The sequence below is a fragment of the Hylobates moloch genome, unplaced genomic scaffold (assembly GCF_009828535.3).
Source record: "Hylobates moloch isolate HMO894 unplaced genomic scaffold, HMol_V3 SCAFFOLD_5, whole genome shotgun sequence".
Taxonomy (NCBI): Eukaryota; Metazoa; Chordata; class Mammalia; order Primates; family Hylobatidae; genus Hylobates; species Hylobates moloch.
In genome coordinates, this window is record NW_026652280.1 from 99,414,359 (window position 1) to 99,440,593 (window position 26,235).

The 26,235-nt window shown below is 46.4% G+C and overlaps 1 protein-coding gene across 2 annotated transcripts; it reads right to left on the reverse strand.

The window, feature by feature from the left end:
* Positions 1–25: 25 nt before the first annotated feature.
* Positions 26–25,652, reverse strand: SYT11 (synaptotagmin 11). 2 transcript variants are annotated; one of them, XM_032154241.2, is made up of 4 exons: positions 25,377–25,652; positions 16,416–17,242; positions 4,607–4,727; positions 26–4,029 (listed from the first exon to the last, which is right to left on the reverse strand). In XM_032154241.2, exons 1-4 carry the CDS (start codon positions 25,408–25,410, stop codon positions 3,719–3,721), a joined length of 1,293 nt encoding a protein of 430 aa, XP_032010132.1. In that variant the 5' UTR covers positions 25,411–25,652; the 3' UTR covers positions 26–3,718. The 2 variants fall into 2 exon arrangements, with proteins under 2 accessions (XP_032010132.1, XP_032010131.1); XM_032154240.2 differs by having other exon boundaries at positions 4,604–4,727.
* Between the last annotated feature and the right edge of the window lie 583 nt (positions 25,653–26,235).

Here is a 26,235-nt window from a genome sequence, read left to right on the forward strand (position 1 = left end):
CCAGAGAATCAGGCTGACATCACTGTGCCTATTTAATGTGAATCAGTCTTTATTTTGCACTTGTGTGGTGCATTAACAAATTCAACATACAAGATAGCATTACATATTGTAGGTTAGCATTACAGCATTATGCAATTTCACACAATTCATGTTAGCTTTTTCAGTTTTTCTTTTTTTTTCAAAATTTGACACATTTATTTTATTTTTGAGTTTCATTTTTACAAGAGAAGACACAAGGTAAAGAAAGACAACCACTTTGGAGAGGGATCATGGTGAGGGCAATGTCACTGTCATGGCCGTAGTACAAGCCTTCCAAGAAAAGGGACCTGCGTTATTCCCTCTCCTGAGCAAGCTGCCCCGTCCCACAAACCAGTTCTATCTGTTTTCACATCTAGAGCACTGTCCATAAACATGTCCATCTTGGCTGTGCTCCAGTGAGATGAACTGGAAGAAGGAATAACTCATAAAGGGACCTTTGTTATTAAGAAAAATTCTTGTCTTCCCAAAGGAATCAAGATATCTTCAGACAAGGAGCAACTGTTGGAAAATCAGAAGTGACCATTCCCTAACCTATTCCCACAAATGCCTTGTGCAAAAGCTAAGATGTGACTCTCTTGTCTTTCTATCAACTGACTCTTAGGAGAAGGCATTCCTCCTCCAATCTTATCAGTTAGCTCTGGAAAGAACAAATGTGAAAGCCAAAGTCAGCTAAGAAACTTTGAGACGGCAAAGTCGAGGGCACGATGGATCAGGCCTGAGGTAGGAGGGAGGAGCCCTGTACTGTCCGCCTCTTTGCCTTTTTCTGGCAAAGACACTGAGGCAGTTCCTAGGCTACAGAACAACTGGTTCCTCCCCTGTCACCTCAGCACCCACTGCTCAGTAGACCCAAAGAATGCAAGGAATAAAGCTACAAGGAAATGGGGAAGAGAGAGGAGAGTGGGGTGAGGCTGTTTTCCCAGACGTTTGTCAGGAGGAGCTACAGAGGCACACACAGCAGGGCAAAGACCAGACTATCTCCATCTGTTGTTTTGCATTGTTTCTGGGAAGGAAACAAAAGCGGGTTTGCTCAGCGATTTCTGATCTTTAGACATTAAGGCGATGAAGAGGAACCATTTAAATTTTTTCTTAATGGGGCTTCAGAATGCTCCTGTCAGATTTACATTAAACTATCTCAAAATGCATTTTTAGAAAACAAAAATTATTTTCTTCTACTTATGATACAGTATTTACATTTCATGGAGTATAGGACAGAGACTAGTGGTATGATCCCAACCGATGGTGAAGTTGTGAGTCAGATTATGGGGGGGTGGGGGTTGGCAGGGACAAGAACAGAGAGTAGGCTTTGTGACTGCTCAGAATTGCTCTGCATTGTCAAGAACATGGGCTGAAATCAAACAAAAGGTTTAGGGGGAGCAGAATGGTTTTAAATCCACAAAAGGTGAGGGAACACTGAAAGCAAGATCACCCCCCGGTCCATGGAGACTCAGCTTCCCGACTCCCTTCGCCAAAGCAAGGTTAAAAGTGATGTTCTTGTGTGGAAGTGAATACTTCAGTCTCAACTAACCTTTCATGCCCTGGATCAAGCTGTTAAGCAGCAGCTTGACTGAGTTCCTTCTCAGGTGGGCAAAAATATCTACTGCCTATCCAAGTTTACCTAGTTTATTTTAATTAAGTAATTAATTAATTAATTTTTGAGACACGATCTCACTCTGTTACCCAGCCCAGAGTGCAGTGGCATGATCATGGCTCACTGCAGCCTCTACCTCTGGGCTCAAATGATCCTCCCACCTCAGCCTCCTGAATAGCTGGGACCACAGGCGTGCAGCACCACACCTAGCTAATTTTTTGTATTTTTGATAGAGATGGGGTTTCGTCATGTAGCCAAGGCTGGTCTTGAACTCCTGGGCTCAAGCGATCCTTCCACCTTGGCCTCCCAAAATACTGGGATTATAGGCGTGAGCCACTGCGCCCGGCCACAAGTTTACCTATTATCCATGGAGTCCGTGCCATCTGCGAAGTCTCAACATTGGAGACACAGGTGCTGTAGGAGTAAAGAGACCTGAATTCTAATCCCAGAAAGATGCTGAATCTCTCTCAACCTCTATTGCCCAATGGTAGAATTGCATCCTGTAGTTCCTCCATCCCTCCACCGTGTGGTAAGACATAAATTCCAAGAACTATGCAGCTTGTTTTGAAGAAAAGAATGCTCTGAAAGAATCCAACTTATCTTCATTCACTCAGTCACACTGTTATTTTTTTAAGAGCTAAATTTTTATTGAAAAATTTAAGGAGAACTTCTGAGGGCCCCTTTTTTATGAAGCAAAGCTAACCTCATTACAACATCTAAGCTATTTGAGAAGACTCTAAAGCATCTCCATGGTCGGCATTTCTGCAAAAACAAAGGCCAGTGTAATTCTTCAAACCTCTGATGACTTCCAACCCATCAACCAAGAAATGGCTGTCACTACAGTAGATAGCTGCAAAGGGGAATGGCTGTCATCACTTGTCTCCTCTCCTTGTCCTTATACCTGAAAACAGCTTTTGGGATCAGCTGGATGTGTTCATTGGTACTATCCTATAGCTGAATTTGAAGTTTCCAAAGCTCCTTTTAGAGAAGTCATCAAGTTTGATAAAATCCAAGTTCTGATGTATTGGATGCATAAGTCTGATGTATTCTCTGTGCTTCAGTTAGGTCTGTCAGTTAATTATAGACTGCCCTTTACTACTTCATAGCAGAAGAGCTGATAGCAAAAATACCCCATTTCTCAATTCCTCTTTCTCCTGCAAACCTTGCCTCATCCACCCCACCTTTGTTTCTTGGCTTACTACAGACCTCTAGACGTTGAGGTCAAAGAGCAGAGATATAAGAGGCAATAAAAAGAAAAGATGGGAATGATGAAAACATGAAGTTTTATAAGAGCAAAATTTTCTTCTGCAGAGGTGGGGAGTGGGAGAAATTCTCCAGAGAAGCCCAATAAAAAGAAGCCAATTTCAGGTAATCAGCAAATACAATTCAGCACAAAACACAATTTCCATGGATTAAAATCTGCAACTTGATATTGGCAGTTAGGCTAATTTCTTCAGTTTGTATTAGACATGCAAGTATATGGTTACATTGTTATATATAGATTTGTAGGGGTCTTTCCCTCTCTTTTGTCCCCCATTAAAAAAAAAAAACAAAAAACAGAGGCCGGGCATGGTGGCTCGCACCTGTAATCCCAGCACTTTGGGAGGCCGAGGCGGGTAGATCACCTGAGGTCTGGAATTCGAGATCAGCCTGGCCAACATGGTGAAACCCATCTCTACTGAAAATACAAAAAATTAGCCGGGCATGGTGGTGGGCACCTGTAATCCCAGCTACTTGAGAGGCTGAGGGAGGAGAATCGCTTGAACCTGGAGGGCAGAGGTTGCAGTGAGTTGATATCTCACCATTGTACTCCAGTCTGGGCAACAAGAGCGAAACTCCGTCTCAAAATAAAATAAAATAAAATAAAATAAAATAAAAGATTCTAGCGCCTTGCAAAGAAGAAAAAAACCATCATTGCTAAGAACTGATCTGCAGCTGTGGTCATATAGGGTGTTCTTTGTGGAGTTTGTTTTGTAAGAAATTTTCTTCTACAACTAAAATGAGGTTTTGAGTCCACTTCTCTGTCATCTCTTTCCCCTCCGCATCCCTCCCCAGCTTGGCCCCCGGGGATTAGAGGAGAGAAGAACAGGATTAGTACTCGCTCAGACTGTGCCACTTGGCCACAGGCTTGCGGGGGCTCTCGCAGACCTCTCTCCAGTGTTCAGCACCGCTGGCTGTGACACTGTGTGCCCCCAGGATCAGCCTCCCCACCACCTCGTTCTTGGTGGTGCGATCGAAGTCGATAACGAGGAACTCGATGCTGATATCAGGCAGGAGGTCAGTGGGGATGTCGTAGATGAAAGATTCGTTGAAGATGGGGTTCAAAGTGCACTTCTTCACATGGGTTTTCTTCTTGGCAATGCGCTTTCTGCCGTAGTAGACGTTCACCTTGACATAAGGATCTGGGGCCCCCAAAGAGATAAGAAAAAGGGAGACAGGCCTATGACACAGTCCTTTCCTATGTAATGGTAATTTCATGCTGGGAAAGGGGGGGCTCTGTTGTTCGTATCTTTGATGGCCACCCCATGTGTTCTTTAGTGATTGCACAATAAACACACACTGACTATATGTGAGTCTGCCTGCCTGGATGAGGGGCCAAGGAAACCAGGCAGGAATAGAACAGAACAACTTTCTCAAGTTAGGTCTGAAGAAATCCCATGATACCAAGAAATATATTAAAGGGCACAGAGGCAAATGCCTGCAGCCTTTTTGAGAAGTCTCTCTTAGCACCTGGCATGCATATTATTTAGGATACCTTGCCAAATGTAAAGACCCCATTTGTTCAACTGAAGAATCTTCCTAGCCAGGGAAATCTATTGGACGTAGATACTCATTGGTGAGAGAATGTCTACAGAAAGAGGAGCAGACTAAAAGTGAAAGAGGCAAGGATCTTGAAGTGTGGAGGTCTATCTGGGCCACAGGCAAGGAGTCGGGGGTGGTTCAGACAGTAAGAAATAGGTTGAAGTAAATAGCTGCTACCTGAGAGACCGGTGATATCCATCTTCGGCAAGTGTCTGGCTTTGAGGACCACCACTGTCATTCTCTGTGCCACAGGCTGATATGACAGAGACACCTGGAGCTCCCCTCTGCTGATGCACTTCTGTGAGGAAAAAATAGCAGGTGAGAATCCTGGCAGAGGGTGCAGGGCAGAGCACAAAAAGTGTGCAGAGCAGTGGGAAGAGTCTGGGGGAGGACAAGTGCAGGGATGATAAGTTTGTTGGAAAGATGCTCATCCCCTGGAGAGGTGTTATGATTTTATTTAACAAGGAGGGAGAAAGGAAACATTATAACCATAATTCTGATATTAAATAATTTGCATGGAGAGCCCGCATAGCCTTGGATTTATGAGCATGACCTCTGGAGCCAAATTAGCCTGGATTCAAATCCTGACTATTTCTCTTTTTTTTTGAGACAGGGTCTCACTCTGTTGCCCAGATTGGAATTCAGTGACGTGATCTTGGCTCACTGCAGCCTCCATCTCCTGGACTCTAGCAATCCTCCCACCTCAGCCTCCTGAGTAGCTAGGACTACAAGTGTGTGCCACCACACCTGGCTAATTTTTTTTTTTCTATACAAAGAGTCTCATTATGTAGCCCAGGCTGGTCTTGAACTCCTGGTCTCAAATGATCCTCCCACCTCAGCCTCCCAAAATGCTGGGATTACAGGCATGAGCCACCATGCCCAGTTGCTATTTCTTATCTGTGACCTTGGACAAGTTACTCAACATCTCTGTATTTCAGTTTCCTCACCTATAAAATGTGGGTGAAAGGTTATACCTACCACATTGCATTATCAGAAGGATTAAATAAGTTAAAATTTATAAACTGTAATGGTGCCCAGCACATAGTGTGCACTATAGAAGTGCATCCTCTCATTTGGTTCTTATCCTTTAAAAAGTTCTGAAGACTGTACGGTGGGAGGTAGGAGAACTGGGTTTGAATCTTAACCTTGCCACTTACTCACCACATGGCCTTGGGCAAGTCCCTGAACCTGTCCCTGCATTTCACAAGCTGAATATCCACACCTGCTCTGCCCACCCCAATGTGCGCTCCAGTATATCTTCTCCCGCCAAGTCAGCTTCCTCCCCAGCACCCTGATCTTTGTTTCTCCATCTTTAAATGTGATGCTAGGCTCCATTTTGAGCTTGAAAAAAACCTCTAGTCCTCCAATAACTTTTTTTTTTTTTTTTGAGACAGAGGCTCACTCTTGTCACCCAGGCTGGAGTGCAGTGGCGTGATCTCAGCTCACTGCAACCTCTGCCTCCCGGGTTCAAGTGATTCTCCTGTCTCAGCCTCCAGAGTAGCTGGGATTACAGGTGCCCACCACCATGCCCAGCTAATTTTTGTATTCTTAGTAAAGACAGAATTTCACCATGTTGGCCAGGCTGGTCTCGAACTCCTGACCTGAAGTGATCTGTCTACCTCGGCCTCCCAAAGTGCTGGGATTACAGGCGTGAGCCACCGTGCCTGGCCCCTCCAAGAACATTTTAAAGAACATTTGCATAGGCACTGCATGCCAGGTTTTGAGGATCCAGAGCTGATGGGACTCAGTTGTTGCTCCCAAGGAGCTTACCACTCAGTAGAAGAGTCAGAGAAGTAAATAAACCTGTACGGGACTTGTCAGAGAAATGAGAAGCCTGTCTAAGTGCTCTGGGCACCTAGAGCTGAGAGATTTAGGGGAGGCTTTTTTAATTAATTAATTTATTATTTATTTATTTATTTATTTTATTTTATTTTTTGAGAAGGAGTCTCGCTCTTTCACCCAGGCTGGAGTGTAGTGGTGAGAACTCAGCTCACTGCAACCTCCGCCTCCCAGGTTCACGCCATTCTCCTGCCTCATCCTCCCAAGTAGCTGGGACTATAGGCGCCCATCACCACGCCTGGCTAATTTTTTTTGTATTTTTAGTATAGAAGGGGTTTCACCATGTTAGCCAGGATGGTCCTGATCTCCTGACCTCGTTATCCACCCGTCTCGGCCTCCCAAAGTGCTGGGATTACAGGCATGAGCCACCGCACCCAGCCATGGAGATTCAGGGAAGGCTTTACCAGCTGATGCCTGGACTGAGTTGATGGGGGTACAAAACCATGAAGCAATGGACAGAGAGATGATCATGTCAGGCAGATTGACAGGAATGGCTGGTACAAAGGAGTTGGGCCTGAAAAGGTAAGCTGTGTTCAGAGAATGGTTGAGAGGTGAATATGCCTGAAGTGGGGGTGGCTGATAGGAGGGGTAGGTCAGGAACCTGGAAAGGTGGGCAAGGCTAGAGTAAAGGGCTGTTGGGGACACTACCAAAGAGCAGAGTCAGCAGCACCCATACAAGAGGAGGTTGGTGAGTATAGGAGTGGCAAAGCTGTCATCATTTTTTTGAGTCAGGGTCTCACTCTGTTGCCCAGACTGAAGGACAGTGGTGAGATCTCAACTTTCTGCAACCTCCTCCTCCTGGGCTCAGGAGATCCTCCCACCTCAGCATCCCAGGTAGCTGGGACTACAGGTGTGCACCAACATGCCAGGCTACATTTTGTATTTTGGTAAAGACAGGGTCTCACTATGTTGCCCAGGCTGGTCTCGAATTCCTGGGGTCAAGCGATCCGCCCACCTTGGCCTCCCAAACTGCTGGGATTGCAGGTGTAAGCCACCATGCCTGGCCAGTTGTCATCATTTTATTAAAATGATTATTATTTCAGAGAAAGATGGAAAATGAACTAAAGTCGAGGAAGATCAACATCAGAAAGCTCAGTTAAGCGGCCGCTACAGCCGGGAGCAGTGGCTCATGCCTGTAATCCCAGCAATTTGGGAGGCCGAGGCGGGCAGATCACGAGGTCAGGAGATCGAGACCATCCTGGCTAACACGGTGAAACCTGGTATCTACTAAAAAAATACGAAAAAATTAGCCGGGCGTGGTGGCGGGCGCCTGTAGTCCCAGCTACTGGGGAGGCTGAGGCAGGAGAATGGTGTGAACCCAGGAGGCGGAGCTTGCAGTGAGCCAAGATTGCGCCACTGCACTCTGGCCTGGGCGAGAGAGCAAGACTCCGTCTCAAAAAAAAAAAAAATTAGCTGGGCGCAGTGGCATGTGCCTATAGAGCCAGCTACTTGGGAGGACTGATTGAGCCCAGGTGATTGAAGCTGCAGTGAGCTGTGATTGAGCCACTGCACTCCAGCTTTGGTGAGCGTGAGACCCTGTCAAAAAGAGGCTGCTGTGGCTGGGCGCAGTGGCTCACGACTATGTTCCCAGCACTTTGGGAGGTCAAGGCGGGTGGATCACCTGAGGTCAGGAGTTCGAGACCAGCCTGTCCAACATGATGAAACCTCATCTCTACTAGAAATAGAAAAATTAGGCTGGGCGCAGTGGCTCACACCTGTAATCCCAGCACTTTGGGAGGCTGAGGTGGGCGGATCACAAGGTCAGAAGATCGAGACCATCCTGGCTAACACGGTGAAACCCCATCTCTACTAAACATACAAAAAAATTAGCCAGGCATGGTGGCGGATGCCTGTAGTCCCAGCTACTTGGGAGGCTGAGGCAGGAGAATGGCGTGAATCCAGGAGGCGGAGCTTGCAGTGAGCCAAGATCGCAGCCACTGCACTCCAGCTTGGGCAACAGAGCAAGACTCCGTCTCAAAAAAAAAAAAAAAAAGAAAAGAAAAGAAAAAAAAAAAAGAAATAGAAAAATTAGCTGGGTGTGGTGGCAGGTGCCTGTAATCCCAGCTACGCAGGAGGCTGAGGCAGGAGAATCGCTTGAACCAAGGAGGTGGAGGTTGAGGTGAGCCTTGATCACGCCAGTGCACTCCAGCCTGGGCGACAGAGTGAGACTCCATCTCTAAAAAGCAGACTCCGTTGTTCTGTAGCAACATGCTACAGAAGAAATGATTGGGACTGGAACTAGGGCTATGGCAGAGGAGATGGACATGGAGGTAAAATATGTCTCAGGAAGAACTATCAGGGGTTTTTAGGCTTGGGCAGTTAATTGGCTGTGAAGCGTAGGGAAGAGGGAGGAAAGGGTGGACTATTTCTTGTGTTTTTAGCTTTAGAAAGTGGGGATGAGGCTGGGATAAAGAAAACAAAAGGAAGTGAGTTTTGGCTGGGCGTGGTGGCTCACGCCTGTAATCACAGCACTTTGGGAGGCCGAGGTGGATGGATCACGAGGTCGGGAGATCGGGACCATCCTGGCTAACACGGCGAAACCCCGTCTCTACCGAAAATACAAAAAAATTAGCTGGGCGTGGTGGCGGGCGCCTGTGGTCCCAGCTACTCGGGAGGCTGAGGCAGGAGAATGGCGTGAACCTGGGAGGCGGAGCTTGCATTGAGCCGAGATTGCGCCACTGCACTCCAGCCTGGGAGATGGAGTGAGACTCCGTCTCAAAAAAAAAAAAAAAATTGGGACAAAATCATCCCCCCATGATCACCCTTATTCTTTGTATGCTTCAAAGCCCCAAAGAAACGTCATCTACTCCAGGAATTCTTAAATTGAGCAAAATTAGACTATGCTCCCATCACCAGCCTTATATACACCACATACCCACAAAAATAACTTATTAGGCACTTACTAAGTGCCAGGCACTCTCTGCTAGAAGCTAGGGCTGAAAAGATGGATACCGAGGAATCCTACCCTTAAGCTCCCAGGCTAGTTCACTATCTACTCAGGTATGTCTGGTGCGGGAAAGAGCAGCAGCAGCAAATATGCCGATTAACTCATCAATAAAAAACAAGAAATAAGCCTAATAGTTTGTGCTTTGATTGTAGGCCTTAAGTCATCTCAAGGAATGAAACTGTGATATTTCACATGGTTTTAAAAATTTAGAGTCTATATTTCGTCCTAGGAGCATATGGAAATGTCTCTCACAGGGCATAAAAAATAACTAACTAGGCTGGGTATGGTGGCTCACGCCTGTAATGCTAACACTTTGGAGGCCGAGGAGGGCGGATCACTTGAGGTCAGGAGTTCAAAACCAGCCTGGCCAACATGGTGAAACCCCGTCTACTAAAAATACAAAAAATTAGTAGGGCATGGTGATGCACACCTGTAATCCCAGGTACTCAGGAAGCTGAGGCAGGAGAATCGCTTGAACCCAGGAGGTGGAGTTTGCAGTGAGCTGAAATCGTGCCACTGCACTCCAGCCTGGGCGACAGAGTGAGACTGTCTCAGAAAAAAAAAAAAAATCTAACCAAGGTTTAAACTCACCGCTTAGCTTTTGAAATTGAAATACAAAAGGGAATCAACCTTAAAAATATTTTCATGTTTTTTCTCTGCTAGAGAGAAGCCCCACATTTTGTCCTTACCCATAACATTTGTATTGTCAGCTCTTTTTTTTTTTTTTTTTTTTGAGATGAAGTCTCGCTCTATCGCCCAGGCTGGAGTGCAGTGGTGCGATGGCTCACTGCAACCTCCACCTCCTGGGTTCAAGCAATTCTCCTGCCTCAGCCTCCTGAGTAGCTGAGACTACAGGTGCGTGTCACCATGCCCGGGTAATTTTTGTATTTTTAGTAAAGACGGGGTTTCACTGTGTTGGCCAGGCTGGTCTCGAACTCCTGACCTCATGATCCTCCTGCCTCAGCCTCCCAAAGTGCTGGGATTACAGGCGTGAGTCACCATGCCTGGCCTATTGTCAGCTCTTGATTGTATCCATGGAAAGTATCCTCAGCCAGTTTTATTTTATTTTTATTATTTTTATTTTTTATTTTTTATTTTTATTTATTTATTTTTTTTGAGACGGAGTCTTGCTCTGTCGCCCAGGCTGGAGTGCAGTGGCACGATCTTGGCTCACTGCAACCTCCGCCTCGCCGGTTCACGCCATTCTCCTGGCTCAGCCTCCTGAGCAGCTGGGACTACAGGCGCCCACCACCACGGCTGGCTAATTTTTTGTATTTTTAGTAGAGACGGGGTTTCACCGTGTTAGCCAGGATGGTCTTGATCTCCTGACCTCATGATCTGCCTGCCTCGGCCTCCCAAAGTGCTGGGATTACAGGCGTGAGCCACCGCACCAGGCCTTATTTTTATTTTTGAGATAGGGTCTCACTCTGTTGCCCAGGCTGGAGTGCAGTGGTGTGATCTTGACTCACTGCAGCCTTGACCTCCAGGGCTCAAGTGATCCTCCCAACTCAGCATCCTGAGTAGCTGGGACTACAGGCATGTGCTACCAGGCTCAGCTGATTTTTGTATTTTTGGTAAAGATGGGGTTTTTCTATGTTGCCCAGGCTGGTCTCAAACTCCTGGGCTCAAGTGATCTGCCTGTCTCAGCCTCCCAAAGTGCTGGGAATACAGGTGTGAGCCACCATGCTTGGTCCCTCAGCCAGTGTGTTTTCGTTTGTTTGTTTCTCCCCTCAAGACAAGGTCTTGCTCTGTCACCCAGGCTGGAGTGCAGTGGCACAATCTCAGCTCACGGCAACCCCCACCTCCTGGGTTCAAGCAATTCTGGTGTCTCAGCCTCCCGAGTAGCTGGGATTACCGACGTGAATCACCAAGTCTGGGTTTTCCGCCATGTTGGCCAGGCTGGTCTTGATCTCCTGAGTGGAAGCAATCCGCCCACCTCAGCCTCCTTAAGTGCTGGAATTATAGGCGTGAGCCACCATGCCCTCAGCCAGTTTTGAATTACAGTCTGGTTGCCCTTGCCAACCAGTATACTTCTGGGCTTTTTCCTTTTGCCAGAAGTCAGAATGTAATCAGTGAATATAAACTCATTTTTACTATTAGCCACATCAAATGAAAAGTAATCCCATATGGAAAAGAAAATTGAATGGATTCCAAAACAATCAGAACTGAGCTATCCAATACAGTAGCCACTAGCTACATGTGCCTATTTAAATTTTAATTTAAATTAAATAAAATTAAAATTATAGTTCCTCAGTTACACTAGCCACATTTCAAGTGCTCAATAGCGACATGTAGCTAGTAGCTACCACACTGCATGGTGCAAATATAGAACATTTCTATCATCATTAGACAGCACTGATCTAGAAAGGACTTTTGCATTGTTTTGGCTACTGCTCCCCTCTGTTTCCATGAATAATAATAAAATGTTAGCTAGGTTTGATATATCCATTTCTGGGGCCATCCTTCAATACTGAGTATCTAAATACTAAATATGCAGTCTTTAAATATGATTCTAACTTTATACACAGAGGAAGGATAGGTGAGGGGAAAAGCAACATTTGATTTTTTTTTTTTTTGAGATGGAGTCTTGCTCTGTCGTCAGGCTGGAGTGCAGTGGTGTGATCTTGGCTCACTGCAACCTCTGTCTCCCGGGTTCAAGCAATTCTCCTGCCTCAGCCTCCCGAGTAGCTGGGACTACGGGCACTTGCCACCACGCCCAGCTAATTTTTGTATTTTTAGTAGAGACCGGGTTTCACCATGTTGGCCAGCATGGTCTCGATCTTTTGACCTTGTGATCTGCCTGCCTCGGCCTCCCAAAGTGCTGGGATTACAGGCCTGAGACACCGCACCTGGCCGACATTTGATTTTAAAAGCACAGTTTTATTTGCAAGAATAACATTAATGACAAGATTATAGCTTAGGTTTCCCTATTACTTATTTAAAATTCTGTATCCTAAATCATCCATTCTAGGAAAATCTTCCTAATCAAAATCCCCATGCCTCTTTCCTAGTTTTTTGGGAAAGTAGACAACTTCTGGTTACCCTTTGCATTTTTTTCTCCCTTAAAATCACTCCTCAGGCAACTGTCCTCCGTCTGATCCCTCCTTCACCTTGGGCCATCTCACACAGGCAGCATGCCCATCCCCACTCAGTGCCGCTTTGTGATGCCCAAGTCTGTAGCCACAACACCACCTGAATGCCACTCCATTCTGCATTGAAGGCAGTTTAATGTCGTTCTCTCAAGCCCCCTCCCTTTCTCTTTCTACCCAATTCCCATTCCAAGTAGCTATGTCAATGGCTCTTTCTTTTGAAAGAGCCATTGAAGGCTGTGAGCAAGCTCTGTTTCCCAGCCCCTTGGCCTAGTGAGGCAAAGGCCCTGTTGGGGGGCAGGCAAGCAGAAGGACAAGGGGGAGAAAGGATTTTCTCATGCCTGACAGAGCTGCGGGGCTCAGCTCTCTGAGGGCAATCTCCTTGCTCTTTCAGTGGAACAGAGGAACAGGAACCGTGGTCCTAAAGAATACACTCAGAAGAAATAATACTTAGGCAAGGGATAGTCTGTTTTCCTATAATTAGCAGAACCTCTTTCAGAGTGATTTTCTAGCCAAGGAGCCCTTGTATTAGGTGGACCATCATAACCTCAGTAAACTCTTCTTGGGGCCAGACGTCCTGAGGGCCACCTGTACCCTAAATCACAACCATGGGAAAACAAAACCTTAACATTCAATCCCATCCCCCCTTTCCTCCCTGCAATACACATACATGATCTGTTGCCCAGTCTGGAGTGCAGTTTGTGGTAATAGCTCACTGCAACCTCAAACTCCTGGGCTTAAGCAATCTTCCCACCTTGGCCTTCCAAAGTGCTAGTATTACAGGTGTGAGCCACTGTACCTGGCCATATTTTCTTTTCTTTTTTATTTTACTTTATTTTGAGACAGGGTCTCATTCTGTCATCCAGGCTAGAGTGCGGTAGCTTTTTACTGGTCTATGTAATCCAGACCAGGAAAAAGCCCTTTACAGCCAGTGTGGCATGGTCCAGGGCAGCTCTAGCTCACGTTCACCAAGGGGAGATCCTACTTTGCTATAGTAGGGAGGATTTGGGATAGACATTTGCAGCCTGCACTTCTAGGGAACCTAGTGGATGAGTGACTAGGGAGATGACAGCCATGGCTCAGATGGAACATAGTCCTGCCTACGGGCGCTGGTTGGGAAAATGGGTTTAGGAAGGCTGGGAGGCTGGAAGGCTCTGGGGTGGGGCTGCACAGGCTCTGGGTGTCCTATCTCGGGCCTCCTCCAGGGCATGTGTTGCTCAGGATCCTAGCCCTGGCTTATCCCTCCTCAAGGGAGTTAATAAAGTGGAAAGAAATGTGGCTCTTGCCAAGAGCCCCTGGCAGTTTAGCAAATGCCATTGTCTGTGCTGTGTCCAGTGCCCTTGATTTGAGGCTGTTTTGTTCCCAGCCCAAATCAGTCCCTTTCATTGCCAGTCTCTTCCCAGCTGCAGCTTGGCACAGAGCCATGTTCTACTCCCAGCCTTGGGCTGCAAGTGTATAGCTGTCTGGAGGAGTCCAGCTGGTTGGTGACTTTACCAAGGTTGGAGTCACAGGGAAGGGTGTATTGGAAAGGCTCCTCCTTCAAGGAGAGGTAGACAAGGGAAGGAGTGGAGGATGGGAGCTGCTGTGAAGGGAATAAGGAAACAGCAGAATGGGTCAGCAGAGCCCTGAGGAAAAAAGATGGGCGGACAGGGGAGGGGAGAGAAGGGGATGAAACAGGCCACCGCTTCCGTTTCTGTTCACACCTTCTGATTCCAGCCTCAGAGGATGCAAAAACCCCTGCAGGGCTGGACTCTGGGATGTCTCATTGTATCCTGGCATTGAGAACCACAAGATGTTGTGGCAGTGTCTTGTTTATGCTTTGACGTTCACCAAGTTTTCCTATAATTAGCAGAACCTCTTTCAGAGTGATTTTCTAGCCAAGGAGCCCTTGTATTAGGTGGACCAACATAACTTCAATAAACCCTTCTTTGGGCCAGATGTCCTGAGGGCCACCTCTACCCTAAATCACAATCAAAAATGTGTCTAATATTCTTCAAGATTCTTGGACTTCCCTGGCCCCTGTGACATGGATCTGAGTGTGCCAGGTGGCAGTAGCAGTTCCTTCAGGCAATGAAAGGCAGGACTGGGCTGGCTGCAGGGGGACAGGTGCCTACTACAGAGCAGAGAAGGCAAGAATACACACACACAGAGTGTGCTCCCTGCTGTCCCCCACCCAGACTGGGCACAGTACCCTTCTTCAGCAGGCAAACCTTGTTCCTGGGTACTCACTGCACACTCTGCACCTGCTAACTTAGGAGCCTCTTCTATCCAATCCTGAGCCTCCTGTCTCCCCACTGAGTCCAGGGAGGGCTTGCAGGTAAAAAAGGTATCAAGAAATAAGTACGATCTGCCCACAGGCAGAGCTCTTTCTGGAGATGTGCAGTTGTTTCTAGTGGCCTCGAAATTCTTTCCTAACCTCCTTCACCGATTCCTCCCTTATCTTCCTTCACTGTGTCAAAGCGAAATATAAATATTTACAAACCACATGCACCACCCAGGTATCAAACTTGACTAATAATAGAAATAACAATAATAGTAATGGTCACAATTTATTGAAGGCTCACTATGTCCTAGTAGCTATATAAAATCATCATCCTACTCTGTTCCCATAAGAAACTGAGACTTAGCGAAAGTGAAGCAGCTTGCCCAAGGTCATTTAGCTGGTGGAATTTGGATTTAAACTCAGGTCTGACTTCAAAGTCCTCGCTATTTTAACCACTTATGTTATACCCTGAAAAAGACATGAAACTCTAAGTTTAAAATTTCAACAACTTCTTTCATAGCACCTACCATACTCACTATACAGTAATTGCAAAAAATATTTGTCTTTCTCCTTCAATAAAGTGAAACCTCTTCAAGGGCAATCATATGCCAGGCATATTACCTCATTTGATTCTCTGTAAGGAAGGCAATATTATCAGCTCCATTTTACAGATGAGAAAATAGAGGCTTAGAGGGGTCGAGTAACTCACCCGTGTCACACGGCTGGCAAGTGGTAAGCTGGAGAGTAAAGTCGTGCAGTCCAATTCTGGAGCCCAAGTGTTTAACTGCAGCATTTCACTGCCTCCCCAGTTGTGGAAGAAATAAATGAACTAATTGGGTTGGGTGGGGCTACACTTACTGTGCTCCTGAAATTACAACTCAAGAGCCAGTGTCGGTCCAGTGGGAAGAGGGGGAGAGAAGGCAGGATAGAGGGCCCTCATCCCTCTTCTAATACAAAGAGGGAGGACAGGAGAAATGGAGAGAGGGGAAGTGTCTATGGCAAAGGTTTGGGCCTAGAAGGGTGAAGCAATTCATTGAATTGCATTGTAAAATGGTCATAAGAAGACATGTGCATGACAGCTGGGTGCAGTGGCTCATGCCTGTCATCCCAGTACTTTCGGAGGCCGAGGCAGGTGGATCACCTGAGGATAGAAGTTCAAGACCAGCCAGGCTAACATGGTGAAACCCCATTTCTACTAAAAATACAAAAAATTAGCCAGGCGTAGTGATGGGTGCTTGTAATCCCAGCTACTCGGGAGGCTGAGGCAGGAGAATCGCTTGAACCCGGGCGGTAGGGGTTGCAATGAGCCGAGATTGCACCATTGCTCTCCAGCCTGGGCAACAAGAGTGAAACTCTGTCTCAAAAAAAAAAAAAAAAAGACGTACATGGTATCATTTACACCCCTAGGTTAGAGTTGGGAAAGGGAAGATGAGGGAAACATTACTGAATTATTGTCATAGCTTCTCAGCTGTGAAAAATAAATTCACTGGAGGAAGATCACATCATTTTGGAGAGGAAATTAGCCCCCATATCCCTGATATAATGAAGGATCTACAAATGGTAGGCCAGCCTGTTCCAAGTAAGCTGGACAGCATCAGGATGCCAACCACTAAGTGAAATGGTGAAAGCTATCGGACCTTCTCTCCTCAGGAAGTTGCTTCTTAGAGGAGACCTAATCTGCCAGGCCCTCTGTCTTACTCTGACCACTGCTTATCCTTGACAGCCAAGACCTTCCTCTCTATAGCCCTTCTTTGCCACCCATCCCACTCCCCTCCCCCTTCCATTTATCCCCTGAGATATTTTCTCCCCCAACCTACCATTGCTCCCCAACACACACTTCCTACTCACCTGGATATTCCTTTTGATGATGTCCCTGGTCAGTTGTACCTTGCCTGTGCTGGGGTCCACCCCTGCCAGTGGCACCATGACCTCGCCAATGACATCATCCCTAGAGAAGCGGTCAAAGCTGAGGACAAGGAAGTGCAGCACCAGGTCCTGCAGCTGGCTGTAGGGGATGCCATAGAAGGTGAAGGTCTCATCAAACACAGGGTCCAGGGTCTTCCGCAACACTCTGGTCTTCACCCGATGCCGTTTGTCAGGAAGAATGGTCATTTTGATGTAGGGGTCAGATCCCTGGGTCTGGTCATCCATCACTGGCAGCCCATGGGCCTCCTGGATTGTCACCACCAGGGCTTTTTTTGGGAAGTTATAGTCCACTGAGAAGATGAGGGATCCTAGCATGACATCCTCCTCTGGAGATGATGGAGAGGTGGTTTTGCTCTCCCCGGGGGTCAGGCTTGTAATAGGGCTCCTTAGTTCTTCCCCATAGTCCATTTTGATGGGTAATTGGTCTATACAAGAACCAGAGCTAGGCCCCCTGGGATCTTTGTCTCGGCTTAGCAGGCCAGCCTCTGCTGCGTCCACCAACAGGTTCCTACGTCCACCTTCCCTCCCGGGACCATCTTTGTCTCTCCGCACTTTGATGATTTTCTTCTTGTTGCTGAGGGTCTCTGGGTATATGCTGATGCCTTTGAGCATGTGAATAAACTTGTATGGTGGGTTCTTGTGCTTCTTCTCTGCCTGCTGGTGGCAGCATGACCAGACAAAGACGGTCACCGAGACACACACCACAAGCACAGAGGCCCCGATGAGGCCAGCCACCACCGGTGACACATCTGAAGGCAGAGACCAGAGATGTGTCAGGGCGGGTGGACTTTACCTCCTGTCTAGATCTCCCCTGCTCATTGCCGCTGCTAGAGCCAAGCTAATCTGCAGTCTAGCCTCTAAAGCAAAATGTGCTCATCTGGGCTTCAGAGTTTTTCCCTTCTATTAGAGGCACCCTCTCCCAACCTCTCCAACCGCTCCACGGCTTTTCCTCCCAGCCTTCTCTAGAAAGCCTTCTCTGAAGCACCCCACTTGACTCTCTGTTCTTTTCTCAACCTTCTCTTAGCACTTATAGACTTGGTTTGCTCATATTGATTTGTGCTTCACATAAAGCTGCTCTGTACGTGTTCCAAGATCACCTTTTTACATGAGCACCTGTTCACTTCAACTGTTACGCAAGATGTTTGGTTTCAGGAGGATATTCCATAGTATCCAGAACAGGGCCTGCACTGACTGACTTGCTGTCAGGGTAGGGTGGAAGGGTGTGGAGCTGAGTTTAGATGGTCTTGGTAGGGTGTTCAGGGTAGTAAAAATGGATGGGGGCCAAAAGGAAGAATTCTGGGTTTATGTACTTTTAAAATATGTTCCAAAATTTTAGCTCCCAGGTATATAAAATATAAGGCTGGGTGCAGTGGCTCACACCTGTAATCCCGGCACTTTAGGAGGCTGAGGCGGGTGGATCATGAGGTAGGAGTTTAAGACCAGCCTGACCAACATGGTGAAACCCTGTCTCTACTGAAAATATAAAAAATTAGCTGGGCGTGGTGGCATGTGCCTGTAATCACAGCTAGTTGGGAGGTTGATGCAGGAGAATTGCTTGAACTTGGGAGGCAGAGGTTGCAGTGAGCTAAGATCATGTCACTGCATTCCAGCCTGGGTGATGGAGCGAGACTTCGTCTCAAAAAAAAAAAAAGTATTCCTCCAGGATGAATACATCCATTGTAGGCAAAAAATAGGTATATATATATATATGGCACATATGTATATACGTGTGTGTATATGTATATATGTGTGTGTGTATATATATGTATTTATGTATACATATATTATTCTAAATAGGAAGAAATAGGGACTTTCTCTTTTCATTATTATTACCTTAATAAATCCTTCGCTGGAAGAAATAGGGGTTTTCTTCCCTATTAGTGGAAAATGTCAGATCTTTGCTCAAATGTCACCTTCTTAGGCCTTTCCTGACTCCCCTATTAAAAAGTGCAATCTTCTCCATCCTCACCACCCACTCTTCCTAGCCTTGCTTAATTTTTTTCAACAGGCCTTGTCATTATCTCTCTCTGATACACACACCCCTACACATGTAAGAAAAAAATATATAAAATACATACACAAATATGTAAGAATAAACACCCACACACACATTATTTTACAATTTATTATTTATCTTCACTAGAATATAAGTCTCATGAGGACAAAAATGTATGTCTGTTTTGTTCACTGCTGTACCCTCAGCACTTAAAACACGTAGCAGGCACTATGTGTTGGATGAACAAATAACTAAAGAGAAACAGGCCGGGTGTGGCAGCTCATGCCTGTTATCCCAGCACTTTGGGAGGCCGAGGCAGGCAGATTACCTGAGGTCAGGTTCAAAACCAGCCTAGCCAACATGGCACAACCCTGTCTCTGCTAAAAAAAAAAATACAAAAATTAGCCAGGTGTGGTGACACACACCTGTAATCCCAGCTACTCAGGAGGCTGAGGCAGGAGAATCACTTGAACCTGGGAGGTGGAGGTTGTAGTAAGCAGAGATCGCACCACTGCACTTCAGCCTGGGCAAAAGACCGAGACCCCCATCTCAAAAAAAAAGAAAAAAAAAAGAGAGAGAGAAATAGATTTTTTTTTTTTTGTTTCCCTTACCCTAGTCTTATCTTTTCCTACAAAAATTGGACCCTCAAGTTTTTTCGCTCCCTCAAGTTCATTGAGGCTAAGTTGGGTTTAGGCTTTAAAGGTCCAGATTAGGCCTATAGTTTTCCATTTTACTTTTTAGGGGACCACTTGGAAGGGAGGGAGAACTAAGGAAATAAATGTAGCCTGGGCAACATGGCAAAACCCCATCTCTACAAAAAAAAAAAAATTACAAAAATTAGTAGGGCACGTGGCACATGCCTGTAGTCCCAGCTATTTGGGAGGCCAAGGTAAGAGGATCACTTGAGCCCAGGAGGTGGAGGTGGCAGTGAGTTAAGATCGTGCCACTGTACTCCAGCCTGGGCAATAGAGCGAGGAAAAAAAAAAAGAAAAGGAAATAGACATAATTCCAGCATTTCCCCGATTCTTTCTGGAACATTCTTTTTTTTTTCTTTTTTCTTGAGACGGAGTTTTGCTCTTGTTGCCCAGGCTGAAGTACAATGGCGCGATCACGGCTCACCGCAACCTCCGCCTCCTGGGTTCAAGCGATTCTCCTACCTCAGCCTCCCGAGTAGCTGGGATTACAGGCATGTGCCACAATGTCCGGCTAATTTTTGTATTTTTAGTAGAGACAGGATTTCTCCATGTTGGTCAGGCTGGTCTTGAACTCCCAACCACAAGTGATCCAATCACCTTGGCCTCCCAAAGTGCTGGGATTACAGGCGTGAGCCAACGCGCCCGGCCTGAAGCATTCTTGTATCAGGCATCTGTGCAGCTCACTGCTTCACTTATTGTGAGCCTCAAACCTCACTGGATGAGAGAAGTATTTCCTGTCTGCCCCAAGTAAGATAATGTCCCCATCACCCTTCCTTATTTTTCTTCATGGAGCTTATTTTCCTGACATATATTTATTATCTGTCTTTGATCACTAGACAAGCTTAATAAAACAGCAATTTTGTTTGTTTTGTTCACTGCTATAGTCCCACGTCCTAGAACTATGCGGCACATAGTAAGCATTCAGTGAACAAAAGAGTCAGTGAATTCAAAACAGCCTCTGCAGATTAGAAAGAGAGGATTGAGGCCGGGTGCAGTGGCTCATGCCTGTAATCCCAGCACTTTGGGAGGCCGAGGTAGGCAGATCACCTGAGGTCAGGAGTTTGAGACCAGGCTGGCCAACATGGTGAAACCCTGTCTCTACTAAAAATTCAAAAATTAGCCGGGCATGGTGGCAGGTGCCTGTAATCCCAGCTACCTGGGAGGCTGAAGCAGGAGAATAGCTTGAACCTCGGAGGCAGAGGCTGCAGTGAGCTGAGATTGTGCTACTGCACTCCATTTTGGGTGACAGAGCGAGACTCCATCTCAAAAAAAAAAAAAATGGATTGAGTCAAGATGATTACATATATCAGGGATAAATGTAAATTTCTATTTGGACTCAAAAACCTATTTATAGTCAATAACATCACTTGATAAGTCAAAAATGACTTAGGAATTTAGGCGACCACAAGCTTGGACTATAATTAGTATAATGCCTACTGTTTTCCCTTCTATTAGAGGTATCCTCTCCTATTCTCTCCAACCAATCCATGGCTTTTTCTTCCCTCCAAACCTGGATGAAAGGTTTATCTTCTCTAGAAAGCCTATGAGCATCATGAGCACAATACTATGAGTATAGTGTCCAGATTACACGAGAGGCAGGTATAATTTCATCTGCACTGGTCATAATATACATGTAATATTGTGTATAGCAGTGACAATGATAAAATTGCTATTTTTTGTGTAAATTTATATGTCCCTGCCAGGCATTGTGGTAGAGCTTACTTTTTAAATTTCTTTTGAGACAGGGTCTCATTTTATTGCCTAGGCTGGAGTGCAGTGGCACAAGCTTGGCCCACTGCAACCTCCACCACCTGGGCTCAAGTGATCCTCCTGCCTCAGCTTCCTGAGTAGCTGGGACTACAGGCACGTGCCACCACACCTGGCTAATTTTCGTATTTTTTGCAGAGATGGCATTTCACCATGTCACTCAGGCTGGAGTGCAGTGGCATGCATGATCACAGCTTACTGCAGCTTTGACCTCCCCAGTTCAAATGATCTTCTTGCCTCAGCCTCCTGAGTAACTGGGACTACAGGCATGTGCCATCATGCCTGGCTAATTTTTTTTTTTTTTTTTTTTTTTTTGAGACGGAGTCTTGCTTTGCCCAGACTGGAGTGCAATGGCACAATCTTGGCTCACTGAAACCTTTGCCTCCCAGGTTCAAGCGAATCTCCTGCCTCAGCCTCCTGAGTAGCTGGGATTACCAGCACGTGCCACCACGCCTGGACAGTTTTTGTACTTTTAGTAGAGACGGGGTTTCACCATGTTGGCCAGGCTGGTCTCGAACTCCTGACCTCAAGTGATCTGCCAGCCTTGGCCCCCCAAAGTGCTAGGATTACAGGCGTGAGCCACCATGCCTGGCTAATTTTTTAATTTTTTTTAGAGATGAGTCTTCACTTTATTGCCCAGGTGGTCTTGAACTCCTGGGCTCAAGCAATTTTCCTGCTTTAGTCTCCACCAAATTGCTGGGCTTACAGGTGTAAGCCACCATGCCTAACCAAGGAAGAGTTACATTTTATTTAAAATACATATTTATTGTTATCATTTTTTTAGAGACATGGTCTCACTCTGTGGCCCAGGCTGGAGTGCAGTGGTGCAATCACAGCTCACTGCAGCCTTGAACTCCTGGGCTCAAGCAATCTTACTACCCTAGACTCCTGAATAGCTGGGACTACAGGCCCATGCCACTATGCCTGGCTAATTAAAAAAAAATTTTTTTTTTAGAGACAAGGTGCTATGTTGCCCAGTCTGGTTTTGAATTTCTGGCCTCAAGATCCTCTTGCCTCAGTCTCTTGAGTCGCTGGAATTATAAGCATGACCCATTGTACCCGGGTATATTTTAAAGTAATATAGATAAGGAGCAAAACATTATTAACAAAATAAATCAAGGTGACCATGTCTATATCCATACTGAATAATAATAGTGTTTAGTCTCAAAGTATTAAATGAAATAGCTTTTAGAGAAAGTTTTCACAAAATGGAGACAGCCTTGGTAGTAAGCTACTTGAAGGCAGGCAGGAACAATATCCTATGGATCTTTGAATCCCTCAGAGTCTCTTGCTTCTAATAGGAGTTCAGTAAATATTTGGTTGAACAACTAATTGGATTCAGTTGCCATTAAGAATGGGCACAGCCTAAGGAAGTGGCTCTCCATTCATCAATCAGGTGCTTTCCTGCAAATTGTTTGCTACTCATTAGTGAAACTGAACATTGTCTCTATGAGAAGAGGAACACAGGAAACTACCAAGACAGGCATATTTTTTGGAATGATAATAAAGAGAGATCTGAAGGCTTAGATTAGGAGACACCTGGGCAATTCTTTTGGCTCTATCATAGATTTATTCTCTGCAGCAGTGGGCAGGGTGGGGGGAACCCACTGCTGCTTACATGTTTACAATGCATCAACTTTTATTGTTAGAAAATGGAGATAGGGTAGAAAAGAGAGAAGATGAAAAATTCTCATATTCCAGGAGGACAGAGAAGGAAAAGAAGAGAAACAGATGAACGCATCTTTGAATTATCTAGTTGTTCCCCCTGGCCTTGTTTCCTATTTTTGCTATTCTTTCTTCATTTTAGTATTTGTTAACTCTTGCCTCTCTCCCTGAAACCAAGACAATGAGCTAGAAACATCAAATATATTAAAACCTAGAGCTCTCTGTCTTGCTTTAGTCCAAAGCTTGGTGGGAAATGGAAGTTGAAACTAATGGCTGAAGTGAGTGTTTTAAAGTAGCTATAAATTGCAGTGACCTGTGCTTCTCGCTCCTTTTGTCCTCCATAGTCATGGATAACTGAGTGTTGGCTTGGTGTATCACCCAAGTGCTGTGGCATTGAAGTGAAGTATTCTATGAGACGTGAAAAAGTTGGAAGTGGTAGTTCTCTATGTAGGAGATCCTCTGTAATGGTTTAAAGACCTGCAAGACACATCTGGGCTATTGGCCAGCTCCTTCAGCTTCTGACCAGAACTACTTTTATCGACACCCCCTTTCCTAAACATAGCCTTTCGCAGTCAAGTAGACAAATATAATACAATGGAATGAGAATAAATTTTGGCTTCAGCCAGACATTGGTTTAAATCCTAGCATTGGCCAGGTGCAGTGGCTCACACCTGTAATCCCAGCACTTTGGGAGGCCAAGGTGGGCAGATCACCTGAGGTCGGGAGTTCAAGACCAGCCTGACCAACATGGAGAAACCCCATCTTTACTAAAAATACAAAATTAGCCGGGTGTGGTGGCACATGTCTGTAATCCCAGCTACTTGGGAGGCTGAGGCAGAATAATCGCTTGAACCCAGGAGGCAGAGGTTGTGGTGGGCCAAGATCATGCCATTGCACTCCAACCTGGGCAACAAGATTGAAACTCCGTCTCAAAAACAAAAACAAACTAGCGCTACCTTTAGTCATTTGTTTGGCTTTAGCCAAGTTATTTTATTTCTGAGCCTTGGTTTCCTTGTCTGGCAAGTATATATAATAATACATACACTTGAGGGTATTTGTTAGGATTAAATAAAGTGTAGTATGTAACGGGCTGATGTAATTTATTTTCCATTTTCCAATAATAGTCCCTCTAAGAGAAATCACTATATTATGTTCCACATCATCTCCTTTTTTCAAGGATTCTGAAACTGCAATTAAAGAAAGGAATCTGTTGGAAGGGAATAAGAAGAAAAACAACAGGAAGAAATCATGGATTGCTCATGTGATCATGAAAGGGACTTTTGTTTTGGAAACTTAGAACTCAAAGAATAAAGATGCAGAAGGTGAAGTGGAAGAAAAAAATACAATCAAGATTTAGCCTTGGGGAATAAGTGAGAACAAGTAGTTAATGAGTGTGAAGATCTGTTATCTGAATACCTCTGATTTGATTTCTTCATCCTTATTCTGAGGGGACAGAGCACACTGGATTCTGCTCATTTCACTGTACCTCTTATTCAGGAATGAGAAAAGCCATTTCCTAGCTGGATTGTGTCTCCACCCTAAAAACTGGAGTCCCGATGCTCAAACCTTCTGGATTGTCTGAGGGATAGAATCCCTGAAGGAATAAGAAGGTTCTTTGGCAGCAACTCTCACTGGCTTCCCCCATCTAAACTGAATCAAGGAGAAGCAGGGCAAGTATATTTTATTTATTTGATCAGGAAAGCATAACACAGGAAGTTTGCTCCTTTAGCATATACTGCAGGAGTCCCCAAAGAGGAAAAAACTTCCTTCTCCAGCTTGTCTTTGCCACCTTCTTCCCTATTTTCCACTCCACTTTCTGCTCCAGGGAGTGTAAAACTAATCTTGGAGCCCACAGGGCTGGGTCGGGGACCAGCCGCTCTGAAATGACGTAATGCTTTCTGCGGTACACAAAGCGGCCTCCCCCGGGCTAGGCCTCTTTCGCCCCTCCCCCTCCGGCCCGGATCGCGCCCCTGCCAGCATCAACGCCGGTCAGTCCTCCTTTTTGAAAAGGCGGCCCAGGGAAACAGGGAACAAAGGCCCCGGAAGGAGAGCCTCGGCGCTGCCAGGAGGCCCAGAAATAGACATCACGTCATCCCCCAGCCCAGCAGCGCCAAGCGCCATTTGGTAGCATCGGATGGACCCCACCATTACGATGCGGAATGGAGCTTGCAGGGCTCACGTTTCCTCCTAGCCCCAGCATCCAGCTGACCGGCTTAAGGAGTGGCTTCCTTTTTGCTCCCCACCCCCGCACCCCTCTTTCCCCAGAGGCCGCCGCCTCCCCTGGCTGCCAGCCACACGGCCCACAGTCTCCAAGCTGCCATCTTGATGCCCCATCCCCCTTGTCACTTCCCTCCCCCGCAGCCCTTAGGAATGGGAGGGGGAGGAAGGGGCACCGCCCTGCGTGCCCCAAGGGGGAGGGCTTGGCCTACCCCACCTCTCCTCCCCCAGAAGGAGGGGTTCACATCCTCCGCACGCTTGGTGTTTCTCACCTCCAGCAGTGCTGACAGTGCACCATACAAGGTTTTAGCATCCTGGACTTCCCCACCCTCGGTGTGGCTCGGGCCCTGCCAGTCCCTGCAGCCCATAGCTCAAGTTCATGCACTGTCAACTGCCCACTACCCACCACCACAGGCCCGACTTTAGCGGGGCTGGCATTTTGAAGGCTCTGGTCTGGGCTGCATTCTCTGCCCTGCCGCTGGGCCCCCTTGGCCTTGCAACAATTCTGACCACCTCAAGCTTAGTTTTTCCGAGTCTACTTACCAAAGCTAGGTCGGATATTGGTGATCTCAGCCATGTCGTAATCAGAGGCTGTTGCTATAACGTTTTTGCAATGGTGAGACAACTCTGGGAACCCTCGGTCAGTACCGAGGCAGCAGCTGTAGAGCTCTAGGTCAGGGAAGGGGGAAGGTATCCAGCGGACGCCTCCTGCGACGGTCTGGCCCCTAGTTGTCAGCTGCGCTCAGCTCTTAAGATGCTCCGGGGATGCGCTGAGCTAAGGATGCAGGTGCAGTCAGACTGGTCCTGATGCGAGGTAGGCTCCGCCTTCTTCCGAATGGTCCTCGGAAGAAGACTCCGCCTCTGTCCGAAAGATTACGGAAGTCAGGCCACGCCCCCTTCAGGAAGCTCTCCCGGAGGGGACTCCTCCCACCGCCGAGTTTTCCCGAGAATGAGGCCCCGCCCACTGACGCGCTGTGGTTCCAAAACGAGAAAGTACTGAAGGGTAAGAAGCGTAGGTAGATTATTATATGAAATCCTCTGATTTCAGTTTCCTGGGCTTTAATACAGCAGCAAAATGTTCTCGGTCCTGAGTTCCAGAATTTTGGGAAAATAAAATTCTGTACTGCCTGGATTTCGGTAACGATTGCCATCATTATGCATTTCTGAGACCGCTAAAAGTTATTAGGGAACTTTTTTTTTAGGCTTATATTTCACAGTGGATGGAAACTGTCTTAAACCTCAGAAACTCTGATGAAAGACCAAACCTGGGGATGGTTGCACAACTCTGAACATTTACTAATTTAAAAAAACAGCCGGGCACGGTGGCTCATGCCTATAATCCCAAACCTTTGGGAGGCCGAGGCGGGCAGATCACTTGAGGTCAGGAGTTCGAGACCAGCCT

What these genes read in the sequence shown, in the direction of transcription:
- SYT11 (XM_032154240.2), bottom strand. Translation starts at nt 25,410, where the DNA reads ATGGCTGAGATCACCAATATCCGACCTAGCTTTG. An exon ending in CAATATCCGACCTAGCTTTG is followed by an intron (nt 17,243 to 25,376) that starts GTAAGTAGACTC and finishes CTCTGCCTTCAG; the next exon opens with ATGTGTCACCGGTGGTGGCT. An exon ending in TATCACCGGTCTCTCAGGTA is followed by an intron (nt 4,030 to 4,603) that starts GCAGCTATTTAC and finishes TGGGGGCCCCAG; the next exon opens with ATCCTTATGTCAAGGTGAAC.